Below are 16,729 nucleotides of genomic sequence, written 5' to 3' on the forward strand. Positions count from 1 at the left end.
CCCACTTCCTTAGCGTGACTGTTCTGGTAAGTATTGTGAGGAAACCCACTAAACGTGACAAGACATTCAAACTATGCTGCTCTGTTGCATTACTTTTTTTTTTAAATTACTTTTCTTTTTTTTTTTGATTGTATAAGTGTGCAGCATTTGGCCCTTTTGGAAAGGTTTTTGTAGGGTGTGCAAAATAAGATTGTAAGGTCTGAAGACAGTACTATAACAATTCAAAGGAGACACATAAATATTAGGTGGAAATAATGTCTCACATGATCAGATCACTGAAAAACTAGTGTAAACAGGGCCAGGGTCTAAAAAAATCCTTGAATTCAAACGGAATATGACATAAGTGAACCGCAAGTTAATTTATTAATTTCAGTGATGACCCTCTTAAGCAAGTCCATTCCTTAAAACAACAGTTACGTACTGTAGAAGACATTGTGCTTTGAGAACTTCTAATCTCTAATGTTTTCATAATTTCAACACTCATTTTTATCTGTGGAAAATGAATACAAATGTTTCAAAGGGCAGCTGGCCAAAAACAAGAATAATAATGAAATGTCTAATCCAATCGCATGAGAAACATGACTTTTTTATGATGTGGCAATTTTGTAAGAACTTATGATTCATAAAGTAATTAAGATCTGCCCCTAACCCCACCCCTAAACCTACAGGTAGCTGACAGAGGCACAAACAGATTTTTTTTCTTCATTTTCTAGTTTCTTAACAGATCTTATTGCTAAGACAGATCTGAAAAGGACATAGGAAATAATGGTGTTCTTGTGCATGCTAAGCCAATGTGTGGATATCAGTTTGATACTTTAAGCACTGTAATGCTTGTTCCAAATTAACCTTCCAGCACTCCTCTAACTGCCCCCTCCCATCAGAGGACACTTGGCCCATCACTCTCTAGCTCTCTCACCATCTCCACTCTCCTTATTCCACTGACCATGCATGTTCCAAAAACAGATCAACTTTTAATTTCAGTGCTACCCCCTATGTATGAGACCACCACATGCTCCTTGTCCACCAAATAACCCCTGACATCCTCAAGTCTGAGATGCCAAAGTTCAACCCCTAGACTATAACTCAGCCATACGCAAATGATTGGAATTTTGGGGTGTGGCGATGGGCAACTTTGACTAATAGGGCAGCGGGCAGCAGTATAAAACACTGAACATGTTTGAATGTATTTGCTCTTTCTGTCAGTCCATCATTTCTGTAAGGAGGGGGTCCAAGTAAGGGGGGCAGATTTAGTAGTACAGAGAGCAACAAGAGCAATAGAGACAATCAATAAAAGGCACGGATAGACCGGTTTAACTAAGCTAGTGCAACTCCTGAAGATCCTTCACCCCTGACAGGATGGAGGACGCCTACACCAAGGTCCCGGCTGAATGTCTGGCCTACTTCGCAGTTAGTGAGACCACCGGTCTTACCCCAGATCAGGTCAAGAAGAACCTGGCTAAGTACGGCTACAATGGTGAGATTCGTGAGATGCCTTTCTTGATGCATGCAACCAAATTCTCCAACTAATAGAAATGTCTTTTTAAGAAGCCACATTACAAGAGTGTTTTGGGGTTGAACTTTTAAATAGTGTTAACAGTAGATGCAATTGCATAAACCTTAGACAGTCTTGGCCTCAGGAAGAAAACATAATTGATGTTCTATAGGATTTTCTCAAATGGTGAGTCTTCATTGGCATTTCATGGGACATTAACAGGTTGTGTCACAGAAACTGGGATTGAAAATAGACTTCTTTGATGGAGGGGAGAAGGGAAGAAAGGCAGGTGATGGCACAGCAGCCTTGCTTGGTTATTAGAAAAGCCTTATTAGATTAGCACTATTTCAGGCAGATGGGGGAAGGAGATTTTTATGTTCTGGCTGAAGTTGGCCTGGGCGACTAGACATGTCACTGGCATTAGAAACTCGAGATGTACAAAACAGGCCCTCTTGTACAGAGAGAACTTGGCATGCACAATCAAATGTAAAAATAAAATGTAAAATTTCACTTGTAGAAAGCAGGTTTCACATTACTGTTCTGGGGTGTGTTATTAATTTTATTACTGAATATATGAATCTTGAAGCTGGGACTGTAAATGTTAGTATTGCTTTTAAACAGTTCATATTTTATAATTATGTCCATTCAAAATGAATCAATACAGTGGAAATCATTGTGTTTCTGTGTGAAACTGAACATATTCTTTCTTACTAATACTCTCTGTAAATCATTAGCAAAGTTTTTAAAATGACCCAACTTCCTATTACATATGTGTCATATAAAAATCAATTGGAATTGGTTATAACATAATGGCTCCTCTGAAGTACCATTAAAGATCAGCCAGAGTAATGTTATTGTGCTGTCTTGAATTCTGGTTGTTCATTTTCTTTCTTTTTTCTTTTTCTTGTCTCCATCAATACTTTGTTTCCCAGAGCTGCCAGCGGAAGAGGGTAAGTCCAAACACATTGCTAAAAAAGAGGCTACATGATAAATAAATCAAGTCTATTTTCACCAGCCACTATGTCATCAATAGAATCTCAAAATCTAGTAGGAGTGAACGAAATTCTCATTCCTTTTAGGAAAATCCATTTGGGAGCTGGTCATTGAACAGTTTGAAGATCTGTTGGTCAGAATTTTGCTGCTTGCTGCCTGCATCTCTTTTGTAAGTTACTAACAAGTGAACTATTCAAAAAAGCAACCACAGAGAAAAATCTATATCCATGTTTGAAGTGTTAAAAAAATCTAAATATTAATTTTTAGTAAATATAAATAATAATCTAAACTTTTATTGAGCATAAAGTGAACATTATTAAATGACTGTATGTGAATCATATATATTTTTTTGAAAAAAAGTTCTTTAAATCGAGATGTTTGTACAAAACATATCAAACACTTTGCTTTCAGATCTGTCAGGATATAAATACAGCATGTCACACACTTTTAAACATACCCTGTAAAATTGAGTGGCGTGTCATGTAAACATCTGTTGTGACAGTAGTTTGCCATTCTGCACTTAATGCTGTAACAAACACCACAATCATCTATTGTGTTATGCCACAGGGTACACATGATTTGCTATTTATTTAAGCATAATGCTTATGTGCAAAAGTGTACACTTGTACTGCGAGCAGTATTGCATCGATATGTTGACTTCTGATATATTGCACTGTAGAATTAAAGAGGTTCTTATAGAGTTGATTGATCTTAATTTGTTGTGTCAGGAAGCTATACAGGTGGTGTTATTTCTCACAGCTTTCTAAGCAGGAAAGACTTTGTAAGGTGGATGTTTAGGTGGTTCGGCGGAAATTAGGAGGTTAAAGGTGAACATGGGGGCATTAATGTTCGCCCCCCTCCATACTATTCCTCAACCAGCTGTTCCAATGGCCTTAGAAGGAAAGTATTAAGGGGCTCAGAAGACGTGTGAGAGGGAGAAGGGGGTTATTTTAAGAAGGACTCAAGTTGAAGACGGAAACTCTATCCTTTTGAAAGGTCAGGAGAGATACATGAGAAAAAAACAGCGAGAGTAGTTGTGTCAGCAGGTCTGTTGTGCAACAGTATTGTCAAATAATGTTTTTACTGGTGTTTATGTATGCATCCATGCATTATGTACGAATACTATTTGTCCTTTTCAGAAGTAATATTTAGGGTGGTCCCAGTAAGCCTCTTAAGCCTTCCACTGATCAATAAATACAAGAGAGCTTATACAAATGCACTTGAAAAATTGTTATATAAGGATATTCACAGGATACAACCAAGATGTCAAGTCTTAATATGATCTGTTGTAAAAGATGGAATATGACATCCTGAATGGAACGAAGAGCAATATGTACCTTGTGCTGGTCTCTAATGTGTCTCTTTGTGTGTGTTTAGGTCCTGGCCTGGTTTGAGGAGGGTGAAGAGACTGTCACGGCCTTTGTTGAGCCTTTTGTCATTTTGCTCATTCTCATTGCCAATGCCGTTGTTGGTGTGTGGCAGGTAATACACCAAATACACAGATAAATGTAGATGTTACTGATTTAATTAAATAAGTAAAAGAATCACACACTTGCAGCTGTTATGTAAACCAAGCAAATGCCTGTCTGTCATTCAGGAGCGTAATGCTGAGAGCGCCATTGAGGCTCTGAAGGAGTATGAGCCTGAGATGGGTAAAGTCTACCGTTCTGACAGAAAGAGCGTCCAGATGATCAAGGCCAGAGGAATTGTCCCTGGAGATATTGTGGAGGTGTCTGGTATGTTTTTTTTTTTTTAATCCTTTTTGCTCTTCTTTCACAGTCTCTTTATTTCTGAACAGCTTGTAGAAATACTAATTTTTAAGTATTTTTAAGGTAACCTACAGTAATTTATTCGGGTAATTTTATTCAGGTTCTTTTTGTTGTAGCAATGGTCATGAACTACTATTGTTTTGTCATACTGAAAACTCATTTCTTCCTAATCCCTAGTTGGTGATAAAGTTCCTGCTGACATCAGGATTACTGCCATCCGTTCCACCACCCTTCGTGTTGACCAATCCATCCTGACTGGTTAGTGCTTTAAGTGTTCACCTCTACTTTCTACTCAACAGTGATCATAAAAATGGGCTCACTGGGGTAAAATTTGTTAGAACAATAAACTATATAAATACTGCAAACATACCAAATGGTTTCTTTTTAATTGAAATTAATTTGAAAAGCAGCAGCACTATCTTCTCCAGGGTATGTTTATTTTGTATTACTTTTTATTGCTATTGTATATAAATATGCTTTATTCTTTGTACAGGTGAGTCAGTCAGTGTGATCAAGCACACCGATCCTGTCCCCGACCCTAGAGCTGTCAATCAGGACAAAAAGAACATGCTTTTCTCTGTGAGTTTTCATTTGCACACTCTTCCAACTACTTGTGGGTACCTACTCCAAATAGCTACATACCTCAATACAAACAAGTAAAAAAAAAAATAAATAAATAACAAATGTTCCTATCATGATAATGATAACCCTAACCTTACCCCAATCGCTAACATTGTAACATAGTGATTTTGCCCGGTAAAATGTGTTTTTGGTACTGGAACAACAAACGTAATCATAACCATAACCATTAACTCATTTAATCCCAACCATTACAAACTCATTGAGTTTGCTGTCTGAGAGCATTTCACATATCTGACTTGGGGGGGGGGGGGGGGGGGTCAGTTTCTCAACAGTAGCAAAAAAGAATGCAAGTGTTGTTTACGTTACTGTTTATAAGGTTTGATAGGATGGTCTGTCTAGCTGTGGCTGGTTCCACATTGAAAGCATGAAGGCTGTGTTTAAAGATGCTATAATGAATTTCAAGTTTCGTCTTCTGCTACACCTTCTCAGCTTTTCTGCATTGTCTTTTCATACTCTGAACTGCTGTTGATTTTCCTCCAAGGTGATTTTTGTCTGCCAGTCTTCTTACTGACTTTTACAGGAGCAATATCATCAATAACATTCTTTTGAGTTAAAGGAATCAAGGATAAGATCAACAGAGTGCAGAAATGTTTGGTGTTAAAGATATAGCCTCCATAAATAGCACACTATTGTGTTTTCATTCTCTTTTCTCTTTCTAGATTCAGTGGTAACAGAGATCAATATATTAAAGAAAATACAGAAGTGATCAGATATGCTAAATCCCTAATAACAGTTGATGAAATGTTTAGATCTTTACTGATGAGTAAATCTATAATGTGCCCACGATTGTATGTGGGACATGACACATAACTGAGAGCTGTTATCAGTTGCTTTTGGTTAACCTAGAGTAAATGGAGGAGGGTTTGGGCCCTGGCACTGTGGAAGCAGTGGGAGAGCTCTCACAGGAGGAGAACTGGGCGGCCTGGGCCCACAGGCTTTGGTGGTTGTGGGGGCTGCCGTGTTTTTGTTGTTGTTGTTGTTGTTGTTGGTATCTGGAGGCTTACAGTGAAAGAGGGACAGTTTGGTACCAGCATACACCAATTCCTCCATTTTCTATGAGAAGCTTAGAAGTGAGATGGGCTCTGGCTATTGTGTTTCTGGTGGTTGTGATATGTTGTACTGGCTTCCTTCCAGAAAGTCTTCCTTGGGTGCCGAGTCGTGGAGCTGTTGTAGTACATCACAGTCGGTCTGTGATGAGCTCTGTGGACAGGGCTCAACCGTGATGTCTATGAGCAGAGCTTGTTTTGGCTGTGTGATGTTATCCATGTCCTTGTGGGATATGTCAATCACATGATGACTCAAAAGCTGATGTGAAGTCCTGTGATCACTCATATTCTGTCTAGGTGTGTGTGTGCCATTCAGGTTAAGCGGATTAAACAGTTGTCTAGTAAAACAATGTTTTCATTTATTAAGCTTTTATAAATAAATATTGATTATTAAAAAAGGGTTATTAATGACACATCATTTGAATATTTTCATATTACATTTAGCTGACGCTTTTATCCAAAGCGACTTACAATTGCTATATATGTCAGAGGTCGCACGCCTCAGGAGCAACTAGGGGTTAAGTGTCTTGCTCAGGGACTGGCGTTTCACAGTGGATTCGAACCCGGGTCTCCCACACCACAGGCATGCGTCTTATCCACTGGGCTAACAGCACCCTGGGAAAAAGGATGTCTGGGATATATCTGGGAAAAAATTGGGATTAAACATCTTAACCCCAACTCCAGCGTGACCAAAAAGTCTTAATGGTAGAAAGAAGTTTTGTTCCGGGGAACAAGAAGTAGTTGATCTTGGAAGTGGTGCCGATTGGGTAAATCACAAGTTTCCCTTCCCAACTATAGGGCACAAACATTGCTGCTGGCAAGGCTATTGGAGTTGCTGTCGCTACTGGTGTAGCCACTGAGATTGGTAAAATCCGTGACCAGATGGCCGCCACAGAGCAGGAGAAGACCCCTCTGCAGCAGAAACTGGATGAGTTTGGTGAGCAGCTCTCTAAGGTTATCTCTCTGATCTGCGTCGCTGTCTGGATGATCAACATCGGTCACTTCAATGACCCCGTCCATGGTGGATCCTGGATCCGTGGCGCTGTCTACTACTTCAAGATCGCTGTTGCTCTAGCTGTAGCTGCCATCCCTGAGGGTGAGTATGATAATGTGCACCACATCTCAATGTTAATTTTGTTATTCCCACTACACAACACATTATGTCTAGAAAAGGCAAAAAGCTAGACCTTCCATCAATACTTGCTGGAAACTATAGCGTAGTTACATTTACATTACATTTACATTTATTCATTTAGCAGACGCCTTTATCCAAAGCGATTTAAAAATGAGGACAGTGAAAGCAATCAAAAACAACAAAAAGAGCAATGATATATAAGTACTATAACAAGTCTCAGTTAGGTTAACGCAATATCTAAATCTTTCAAGATTATTAATATTATTAAAATACATTAATCCAACCACAAACTCTCCTCTGCAAAGGTCTGCCTGCTGTCATCACTACCTGTCTGGCTCTTGGTACCAGACGTATGGCCAAGAAAAATGCCATTGTCCGTTCACTGCCCTCTGTGGAGACCCTGGGCTGTACTTCTGTCATCTGTTCCGACAAGACTGGCACCCTGACCACCAATCAGATGTGTGTGACCAAAGTAGGTGTTCAGCTATCTTTATGTACACACTTCCACTAAGAATGTTTTTTTAGTTATTGCTAATACTGATATACTGTAATCCTACAGGTGAATTGTGTATTTTTTTTCAGTGATGAAATACTCTTGTCCCAGTTTAATTTGCTGAAACAACTGTAAGTCATTGGAAGGCTGACTTCCACGGTTCACTTTGAAAACATTGTTAAGATTATCATTTACGCTTCATCTGGGCTAAAATGCCATCAACCTTCTGGATCAACCAAGTTTGAGAGTTTGGAGAAAGTCTTTCTTTGGGGGTGTGGGGGATGGGGGTTGCAGGTTAGAAGAGGAAGTAGGTGTATTTGGAAATGTTTTTTCAAAACAATTTTTTGGGTGCTGCAATTGGTTCGTGAATTACACACTTTACCTTTGAATATGGGTACTGTATAAGTCTTTGCATGTATACATTTATATTAATAATGGCAAACTTTTACTTTCACACTAAGATTAAATTGTGTATCATTACAGATGTTCATCATTGATAAAATTGAAGGTGATCACGTTGACCTTGACTGCTTTGATATTTCTGGCTCCAAGTACACACCCGAGGGTGAGGTGTAAGTACAAAATTAAACACTTCCCCCTAAAAAGCTACTTTTTATTATTAGGCTATCAGCTTTTTAAAATCATAAATGTATTCTGAGTGGCATTTTTCTTTTAGCACAAAGTTGGGTTCTCGTGTTGACTGCAGTCAGTATGATGGTTTAGTTGAGTTGGCCACCATCTGTGCCCTCTGCAACGATTCCTCCCTTGACTACAATGAGGTCAGAGATACATATTCTTTAATACTTCATTCTTTCGTTCTCTTTTCTATATTTTTCCAAAGACAAAAAACTGTCATCTTCCTGTGTGTTACAGTCCAAGAAGATTTATGAGAAGGTTGGTGAGGCCACTGAAACTGCTTTGTGTTGCCTTGTTGAGAAGATGAATGTATTTAAGACCAATGTCAACAACCTGTCCAAGATTGAGAGAGCGAATGCCTGCTGTAGTGTAAGTAGAGATGTAATCCTTTGAAAAACATCAGTAATGTAGCTAAGCGCTGATAGCTCTGTAAATCAAATTTGTGTCCATTTTTATCCTGTGCAGGTTGTGAAGCATTTAATGAAGAAGAAATTTACTCTGGAGTTCTCCCGTGACAGGAAATCCATGTCTGTGTACTGTACCCCTACCAAGGGTGATGCAGGCAGCAAAATGTTTGTGAAGGTAAGTGTCCCACTCAGAAAAGTACCATGGTTTAGTGGAAGTTCCTTGCAAATCTACAACATCATTGTACCATGGTCACAATATTTTTTGTAAGGATTTAAGAAGTAAACGATCCCTGTTATTGTTAATATTGCCATCTTCACCAAATAATAGATGCATTTCCTGACTCCTAATTTTGTTACTATAGGGTGCTCCAGAGGGTGTGATTGACAGGTGTACCCATGTACGTGTTGGTTCTACGCGGTTACCCCTGACTAAAATTGTAAAAGATAAGATCATGTCCATCATCAAGGAATGGGGTACTGGCAGTGACACTCTGCGCTGCCTGGCACTGGCTACCCGGGACACACCCATGAAGATTGCAGAAATGAACCTTGAGGACTCTACTAAATTTGTTAACTATGAGGTGAATATGAAAAACCTTATTGAATTTCACCTATGTATCTATGCACGTTGGTTTGTAATTGGTCTGGCTGGTGAAGCTTGTTGCCCTTTTTCCTGTTGTTGATTATATTTGGCCAGAATCTCATGTTTATAAAAGTGCTATGCACAGGCTATTTGAGATCATTTAATATTGGCAATGACTTGATGGCAAATGCTAGACTAAATTCTGCACTTCAACCTATCTTGGTTTGCCTGCACTATTCTCTGGTTTCTTGAGTAAAGAAAATGCTAAACTTACTCAAAGCAGAGACTGTCTCCAAGCAATCACAAATATATTATCAATATGGATAATATTATAGCAAAATATGACAGTATTATATAATATATGACAGTGACGATATGTTCCAGCTATGATGGTGCAGCATGGATGATGTGCAAGTTTTAATAAATGCAAAGCTACATAATATCTTTGTCTTATTACTTTCATTACTTGCTCAGACTGATTTGACCTTCGTTGGCTGTGTCGGTATGTTGGATCCCCCCCGTAAAGAAGTTACTGGCTCCATTGAACTGTGCAGGGCTGCTGGCATTCGTGTTATCATGATCACTGGTATGCTTTTTATCCATCCTATCATCAGTCATCTCCCTCAACCTTTTAATCTTTTATTATTGTAAGACCTGACCTGTTCACAAAATGACTCTCGAAACACAACCCTCAGGTGACAATAAGGGCACTGCTGTGGCCATCTGCCGTCGTATCGGTATCTTTGCTGAGGATGAGGATGTAGCTGACAAGGCTTACACTGGCCGAGAGTTTGATGACCTGCCTGTTAGTGAACAGAGCGATGCTGTCCGTAGGGCACGCTGCTTTGCCCGTGTTGAGCCCTCCCACAAGTCTAAGATCGTTGAGTTCCTGCAGGGCCAAGATGAGATTACTGCTATGGTGAGACATAAGCAGACTTTACAAGCCAACTTCCACAACACCATATCACATGAAACCCTGATTTATTTAAGATGATATAATATTGTTATCTTTCCTTTAGACTGGTGATGGTGTCAATGATGCCCCTGCTTTGAAGAAGGCAGAAATTGGCATTGCCATGGGCTCTGGCACTGCAGTTGCCAAGTCAGCATCTGAGATGGTCCTGGCCGATGACAACTTCTCTTCTATTGTGGCTGCCGTTGAGGAAGGCAGAGCCATTTATAACAACATGAAGCAGTTTATCCGTTACCTGATTTCTTCTAATATTGGGGAGGTCGTCTGGTGAGAATCTATGGCCTTGTTGAATTTTCCCATAGTATAGCATGCTCGTGCTTGACATTGTTTTTGTCTCTTCTTTTATCTAAGTATTTTCCTGACCGCTGCTCTTGGTCTGCCTGAAGCTTTGATACCAGTCCAACTGCTGTGGGTAAACTTGGTGACTGATGGTCTGCCCGCCACTGCCCTGGGCTTCAACCCCCCTGATCTTGAGATCATGGGCAAGCCTCCCCGCTCCCCCAAAGAGTCCCTGATCTCTGGCTGGCTGTTCTTCAGATACATGGTCATTGGTGGTTGGTATCCTTTGATTTCTGTAGGATGTCAGCTTACTCAAATTCTCTATGTGAGTTTTGGTGTTACTCTAATGAACTGACTGTCCTCAGCTTATGTGGGTGTTGCTACTGTGGGTGCCGCTGCCTACTGGTTCATGTATGATGTGGAGGGTCCTCAGGTCACCTACCACCAGCTGGTGAGCAATATATCTATCATATTATCATTTATTATTGTATTTATCACACATGAAAAGAAAGTTCCCTCTGTTTTATATTTTCATGTCTGCTAAATTATCATCCTGCTCTAGTCACACTTCATGCAGTGCGAGGAGACGAATAAGGACTTCACTGGCTTAGACTGTGAGGTGTTTGAGGCTGCTGCACCCATGACCATGGCCCTGTCTGTTCTGGTCACAATTGAGATGTGCAATGCTCTCAACAGGTTACATCTTAACTGCAGTTTTATAAAATCAAACATAATTTTGTCTTATAAGTTGCAGCCCCTGTAACTCAACAGCTATATTCCTATATGTCTATATAGGATGTCCATATATCCTATACGTCTATATAGCTATACGTCTAAGGCAGTATGTTAACCAAAATTTCCCCCACAGTAACTGTAACTGATTTGGAACATTCTACACAGGAAGCAACTGTTAATAGTGCCTTTTTAAAGGGATAGTTCACCCAAAACTGAAAACTGAAATGAAAATGATTTATTCATCCTAAAGGCATCCTAGGTGTATATGACTTTCTTCTTTCAGAGGAATCCAGTCAGAGTTATATAAAAAAATGCCCTGGCCTTTCGATGCTTTATAATGGCACTGAATGGGTGTTATTTTTCAATAGTCCAAAATAAGTCCAACACAATGCATCCATCCATCATAAAAGTGTTCCACATGGCTCCGTGGGGTAAAAAAAAGGCCTCCTGTAGCGAATTGATACATTTTTGTAAGAAACATATCCATATTAAAAACTTTATGAACAGTAATATCTAGTTTTAGCTAACTGTCAATGCATATTCACAACTGAACGGTGTTCCGGCAGATGATGTATGACGTAGTGTAAGCTCTGGTGAGAAGTGTCTAACATGGAAGTGTATGCTACACCATCTGCTGAAATGCGACTCCTTCGTGTATGCATGTATAACAGTTAGCAGAAGCAACTGATTACTGTTAAGATACTGGATGGATGGGCTTTATTGGACTTCTTTTGGACTATAGAAAATAGGACCCATTCACTGCTATTATAAAGCTTGGAAGAGCCAGGACATTTTTTTATATAAATTCTATTGCATTCGTCTGAAAGAAGAAAATCATATACACCTAGTATGCCTTGAGGGTAAAAAATGGGGTCATTTTTATTTTTGTGTAAAAGTTTATGTACAGTATATTTTAATTTGCCTTGACTCCGTCCAGCAGTCTTGAATTAATATTTTTTCACTTTTCTGTGGAAGATACATTCATCACAGCTTTAGAATTTGGTGAAAAATCATCATCTTAAAACTGTGCTCTAAACAAAACCAGTCTTTGAGTCACATGTTATTGACAGGTGTAATTGAGGCCTGTGATGCCATATAATGCTGTCAGGTTATGGAACTGAGTAAATTTTACCTTGACATTTATGGAGGCAATAAGAGTTCCTCTCTGTTTCTGTAACTTTCTCAATAGCTTGTCTGAAAATCAGTCCCTGGTGCGCATGCCTCCATGGAGTAATGGTTGGCTAGCTGCTGCCATGACCCTCTCCATGTCCCTTCACTTCATGATCATCTATGTGGATCCCCTTCCTGTATGTTTCTAACCTTTAATTCATCCTTTCCTTTATATTTGACTATATCTCTACACTGGCCACAACCTTCATTTTCCTATTACAGATGGTTTTCAAGTTAACTCACTTGAATGTGGAACAGTGGATGGTGGTACTGAAGCTTTCTTTCCCCGTTATCCTCATTGATGAGGTGCTGAAGTTTGTTGCCCGCAACTACATGGATGGTAAGTTCCCAAACATATGTAAAGACGCATGTATTCACATAATTGTATAAAAAAAAACATGCATTTAAGTAAACACATTTTACATGTAAAACTACATTCTTTCTTATACTCTATAAAAAAAATACCTAATTATATTGTTTTTGCTGACTTGTTTCTATGAGTGAAACTTAATATAATTTCTTCCTTAAACTTACATTTTTTTCTATTTATTATTAATTGCATTTAATCTTTTTCTTAATTTAACTTGGTTACACTAAAAATCTCGTTTTTATCTGAGACTCTTCCATCGTTTCTCTTATCTCTCACATTCATTTCATTTATTTCACACTAACCTACTATATTCATTTCTAGTCTAAGCAGTCCACACCTCCCAGTTTTCAAGTAACAGAAGCAAGGTATCTAAAACCCTTCTCATTGTTGTTATGCTATACTTGTCTTTATATTTGTCTACATGTCTCTATCTTTTTGCATGTTCATTGTTTTGGCTGGTTTTGCATTGAGAGAACAACTTGTCTGTGATTTAGCCTTGCATTAAGCTCCAGTGAAATTTATGCTGAACTTCTTATTTGTCTTCTTAAGTGACAAAAGTTTTATCTAGCTTACAGGTTGCACCAACCTGTGATTGCATTGTCATCCCAATAGAAAAGCTGGTTCAATTCTACCAATGGAGACATTATATTTTGTGCATTTACCAAATGTGCATTTTGCAAATCTTAACATAACCATAAACTCTGATTTATTGAGAGGAATGTTGTTCCAGGACCATCAAGAATGATCCAGGAATGTCCTGTTTGGGTACATCATGTTCTAAGGCAATATTCTGCTTGTGTAAATCAAGTTAAACTCAACTACAGTATATAATTTTTTTAGAGTTTCAAGACACAGTGTTGTGAATTAATACATTAGCTTATATTACAATATTATATATTGTAATTTAAGGGAATGTGGATGTTAAGCATCTAAAAAATATAAAACGGTTACTTAAAGGGGTCATATGTTACTAAAAAGAACATTATTTTGTGTATTTGGTGTAATGAAATGTGTTTGTGGTCTAGGGTTCAAAAAACACATTAATTTTCACATAAATGTACATTATTTTTTCTCCTCAAAGCCCCGCCTTCTGAAACGGTCAATTTTTACAAGGCTTGTTGCTCTGAAAAGCGAGGTGTGCTTTGATTGGCCAGCTATCCAGTGCGTTGTGATTGGCCAAATGTTTCAAGCGTCTGACGGAAATGTTACGCCCCTCAACATATACTGTTATGGCATGTACCGGTCAGAACCAGTGTTGCCAATTAGGGGATTTTGTCACCAAATTGAGCTACTTTCTCATTGTAGCTGCGACTATTTTAGCTATATTTAAATAAAACTAGCGATTTTTAGGATATTTTTTATTTCCACATTGGTGACACATAAAACTAATTCTTAACATTGTGTCTTTTCCATTATGTTTGATGTGCTTCCTAATTTCACTTCAGAATTCTGTTACACTTAATCTTTTGTTATATTTTATACTGTATATATATATATATATACACTTTCCTTTACCTTTACCAAATTTACCTGTATTTACTTTACGTTGTTTTCATATTTGGCGACTTTTTGTGAAGAATTGAGACTTTTAAGGGTGGTTCTAGAGATTTTTGTGAGGTAGGGGTTTGGCAGCACTGGTCAGAACACTGGCATGACAGGACAAAACAATAAAATCCATGCATCCGTTGCATATCATGGCACGTAAACATAAAACCATGTCTGTGTTTGTGATCGGGGAAATTACAAAAAACAAGTGCTACTCTACATTGCTCAAAACTCACATAAACCTACATATGTTAAGTAAAAGACCAGCACAGATCAGCTCCAGGCATGAAGAAGCGGATATCGTGCTCTTTTGGAAGGCAAAACAAAGTAGTTTCACTATCACAATGAAACACACAGCTTCTCCACGAAATGGCGTCGGCGACAACAGAGAGAATAAAATGCCTTCTTCCTTTGCGTGAACATTTGGGCGACATTTGCAAATCTTCCCACATAGTGGGAAATAATATCTCTTTGAATTTGAGACTTTATCTTTGCAACTTTACAGATCTTCTTCATGCACCAAGAGCTTATAACACTCCAAAAGAAAGGAAAAATTTTAATCGCATCATATGACCCCTTTAACAGACAGAGATGACTCTGGGCACTCATTTTTTTAAAGACCAATTTTACTTTGCTATTTTTGCACTTTTTTTTATTGTTTGCAATGCAAAAATAATACAATGCTTTGTTATATATGGCAATATTGTACAGTGAAGTATGTATTAAGATACGTATTATGTTGTGAGGTAATGGATGATACCCAGTCCTACTGATATCCAAAAGAGGGTTTCACAATCATAGTGCTGCTTAACATTTGCTCAGTGTTGACCTTATGTTTATTAAAATGTCGTTTTTTTGTGATTCCCAGCTATAAAGTGTGAAATGTAGAGACAAAGATGTGGGAGTGAAAAAAATGCCAGATAAAGAAGAAGAGGAGAACAGCAAGAGAATGAATGGGGAGGAATGGGAGAAGAGAGTATTTATGTCCACTGAGACAGAAGCTCTCATGAACCCATCTGCAGAATGTATAGCACAAAATCTTTGTAAAAAAAAAAAAAGACAAAAACATATAAAAACTACAAATTCTAAGTCTAGTGACAGAGATGAATAGTCATCCCTTCCAAATTTGTGTTTGAATGCTGAATTGTTTTATTCTTGTGTATAAGTGTATTAAAAACATTTTATTAATATTGTATATGCCTACCTTTTTACAGTCTCTATTTTATTTGACTTAATTCTATCTCTACAATACACAGACCTGCACAGTTTTGTGATTTTAATTCCATTCCTTAATTACCTTGTAGAAGGCATTTGCCCCAATTAAGTCATAAACATTAGGATTCGCAAAAGAAAGGCATTTTAATTGCAATACTATCAAGCTTGCTTTCAAGAGAAAAATTATAAACATGATATGAATAATCTTCATGGAAGACCATGACGGAGTTCTACATTGAACTTCGTTGGTGAAGCAAAGGTGTTGCATTAAAAAATAATAATAATTATAATAATAATTCAGTCCCTTTACACATTAACCTATTAATTTGAATCCTAATTTTGAACCTAAGAAATGGCATAAAATTTAAATGGATATAGTTCATGAAGCATTTCCATTAGAAGCATAATTGTGCTTCAAAAATACACTATATGTAAGAAACATTTGACTAATAATCAATTTGCCTACAACTACAATAGTAGCTGTAGTAACAATGAAAGTTCTCTCATCAAGAACTGTAGTATAAAATAGATTACAGTACAGTATCAATGACAAATTTCACTTTTGTAGAGTCAGGTCACCTTTATTTATATAGTGCTTTAAACAAAATACACTGCGTCAAAGCAACTAAACAACATTCATAAGGAAAACAGTGTCAATAATGCAAAATGATAGTTAAAGGCACTTCATCAATGAATGTCATCTCTGTTCAGTTAAATAGTGTCTGTGCATTTATTTGCAATCAAGTCAACAATATCACTGTAGATGAAGTGACCCCAACTAAGCAAGCCAGAGGCGACAGCAGCAAGTAACCAAAACTCCATCGGTGACAGAATGTAGGAAAAAACCTTGGGAGAAACCAGGCTCAGTTGGGGGGCCAGTTCTCCTCTGACCAGACGAAACCAGCAGTTCAATTCCAGGCTGCAGCTAAGTCAGACTGTGCAGAAGAATCATCTGTTTCCTGTGGTCTTGTCCTAGTGGTCGTCTGGACAAGGTCTTTACAGGGGATCTGTATCTGGGGCTCTAGTTGTCCTGGTCTCAGCTGTCTTTCAGGGATGTAGAGGTCCATTCTAGGTGCTGTTCTGGATCTGGTCTGGATACGTTCTGCATCTGGGTGACTGCAGTGACCCTCTGATCTGGATACAGACTGGATCTGGTGGCTATGGTGACCTCGGAATAAGAGAGAAACAGACTAATATTAGCGTAGATGCCATTCTTCTAATGATGTAGCAAGTACATCGGGTGTTA

The 16,729-nt window shown here is 38.3% G+C and overlaps 1 protein-coding gene across 2 annotated transcripts; it reads left to right on the forward strand.

The window, feature by feature from the left end:
* Positions 1–1,186: 1,186 nt before the first annotated feature.
* Positions 1,187–15,461, forward strand: LOC132121328 (sarcoplasmic/endoplasmic reticulum calcium ATPase 1-like). 2 transcript variants are annotated; one of them, XM_059530628.1, is made up of 23 exons: positions 1,187–1,474; positions 2,425–2,442; positions 2,572–2,654; positions 3,863–3,967; positions 4,083–4,221; positions 4,432–4,512; positions 4,748–4,833; positions 6,741–7,038; positions 7,383–7,549; positions 8,054–8,142; positions 8,247–8,349; positions 8,444–8,575; positions 8,672–8,788; positions 8,976–9,194; positions 9,671–9,782; positions 9,892–10,115; positions 10,216–10,436; positions 10,521–10,723; positions 10,814–10,899; positions 11,011–11,144; positions 12,373–12,490; positions 12,576–12,693; positions 15,137–15,461. In XM_059530628.1, the coding sequence occupies exons 1-23, from the start codon at positions 1,357–1,359 to the stop codon at positions 15,154–15,156; spliced, it is 2,991 nt and encodes a 996-aa protein (XP_059386611.1). In that variant the 5' UTR covers positions 1,187–1,356; the 3' UTR covers positions 15,157–15,461. The 2 variants fall into 2 exon arrangements, with proteins under 2 accessions (XP_059386611.1, XP_059386610.1); XM_059530627.1 differs by lacking the exons at positions 1,187–1,474; positions 2,425–2,442; positions 2,572–2,654 and adding an exon at positions 13,045–13,088 and having other exon boundaries at positions 3,869–3,967.
* The last annotated feature ends 1,268 nt before the right edge of the window (positions 15,462–16,729 follow it).

Source organism: Carassius carassius, chromosome 39 (assembly GCF_963082965.1).
Source record: "Carassius carassius chromosome 39, fCarCar2.1, whole genome shotgun sequence".
NCBI classification, from domain to species: Eukaryota; Metazoa; Chordata; class Actinopteri; order Cypriniformes; family Cyprinidae; genus Carassius; species Carassius carassius.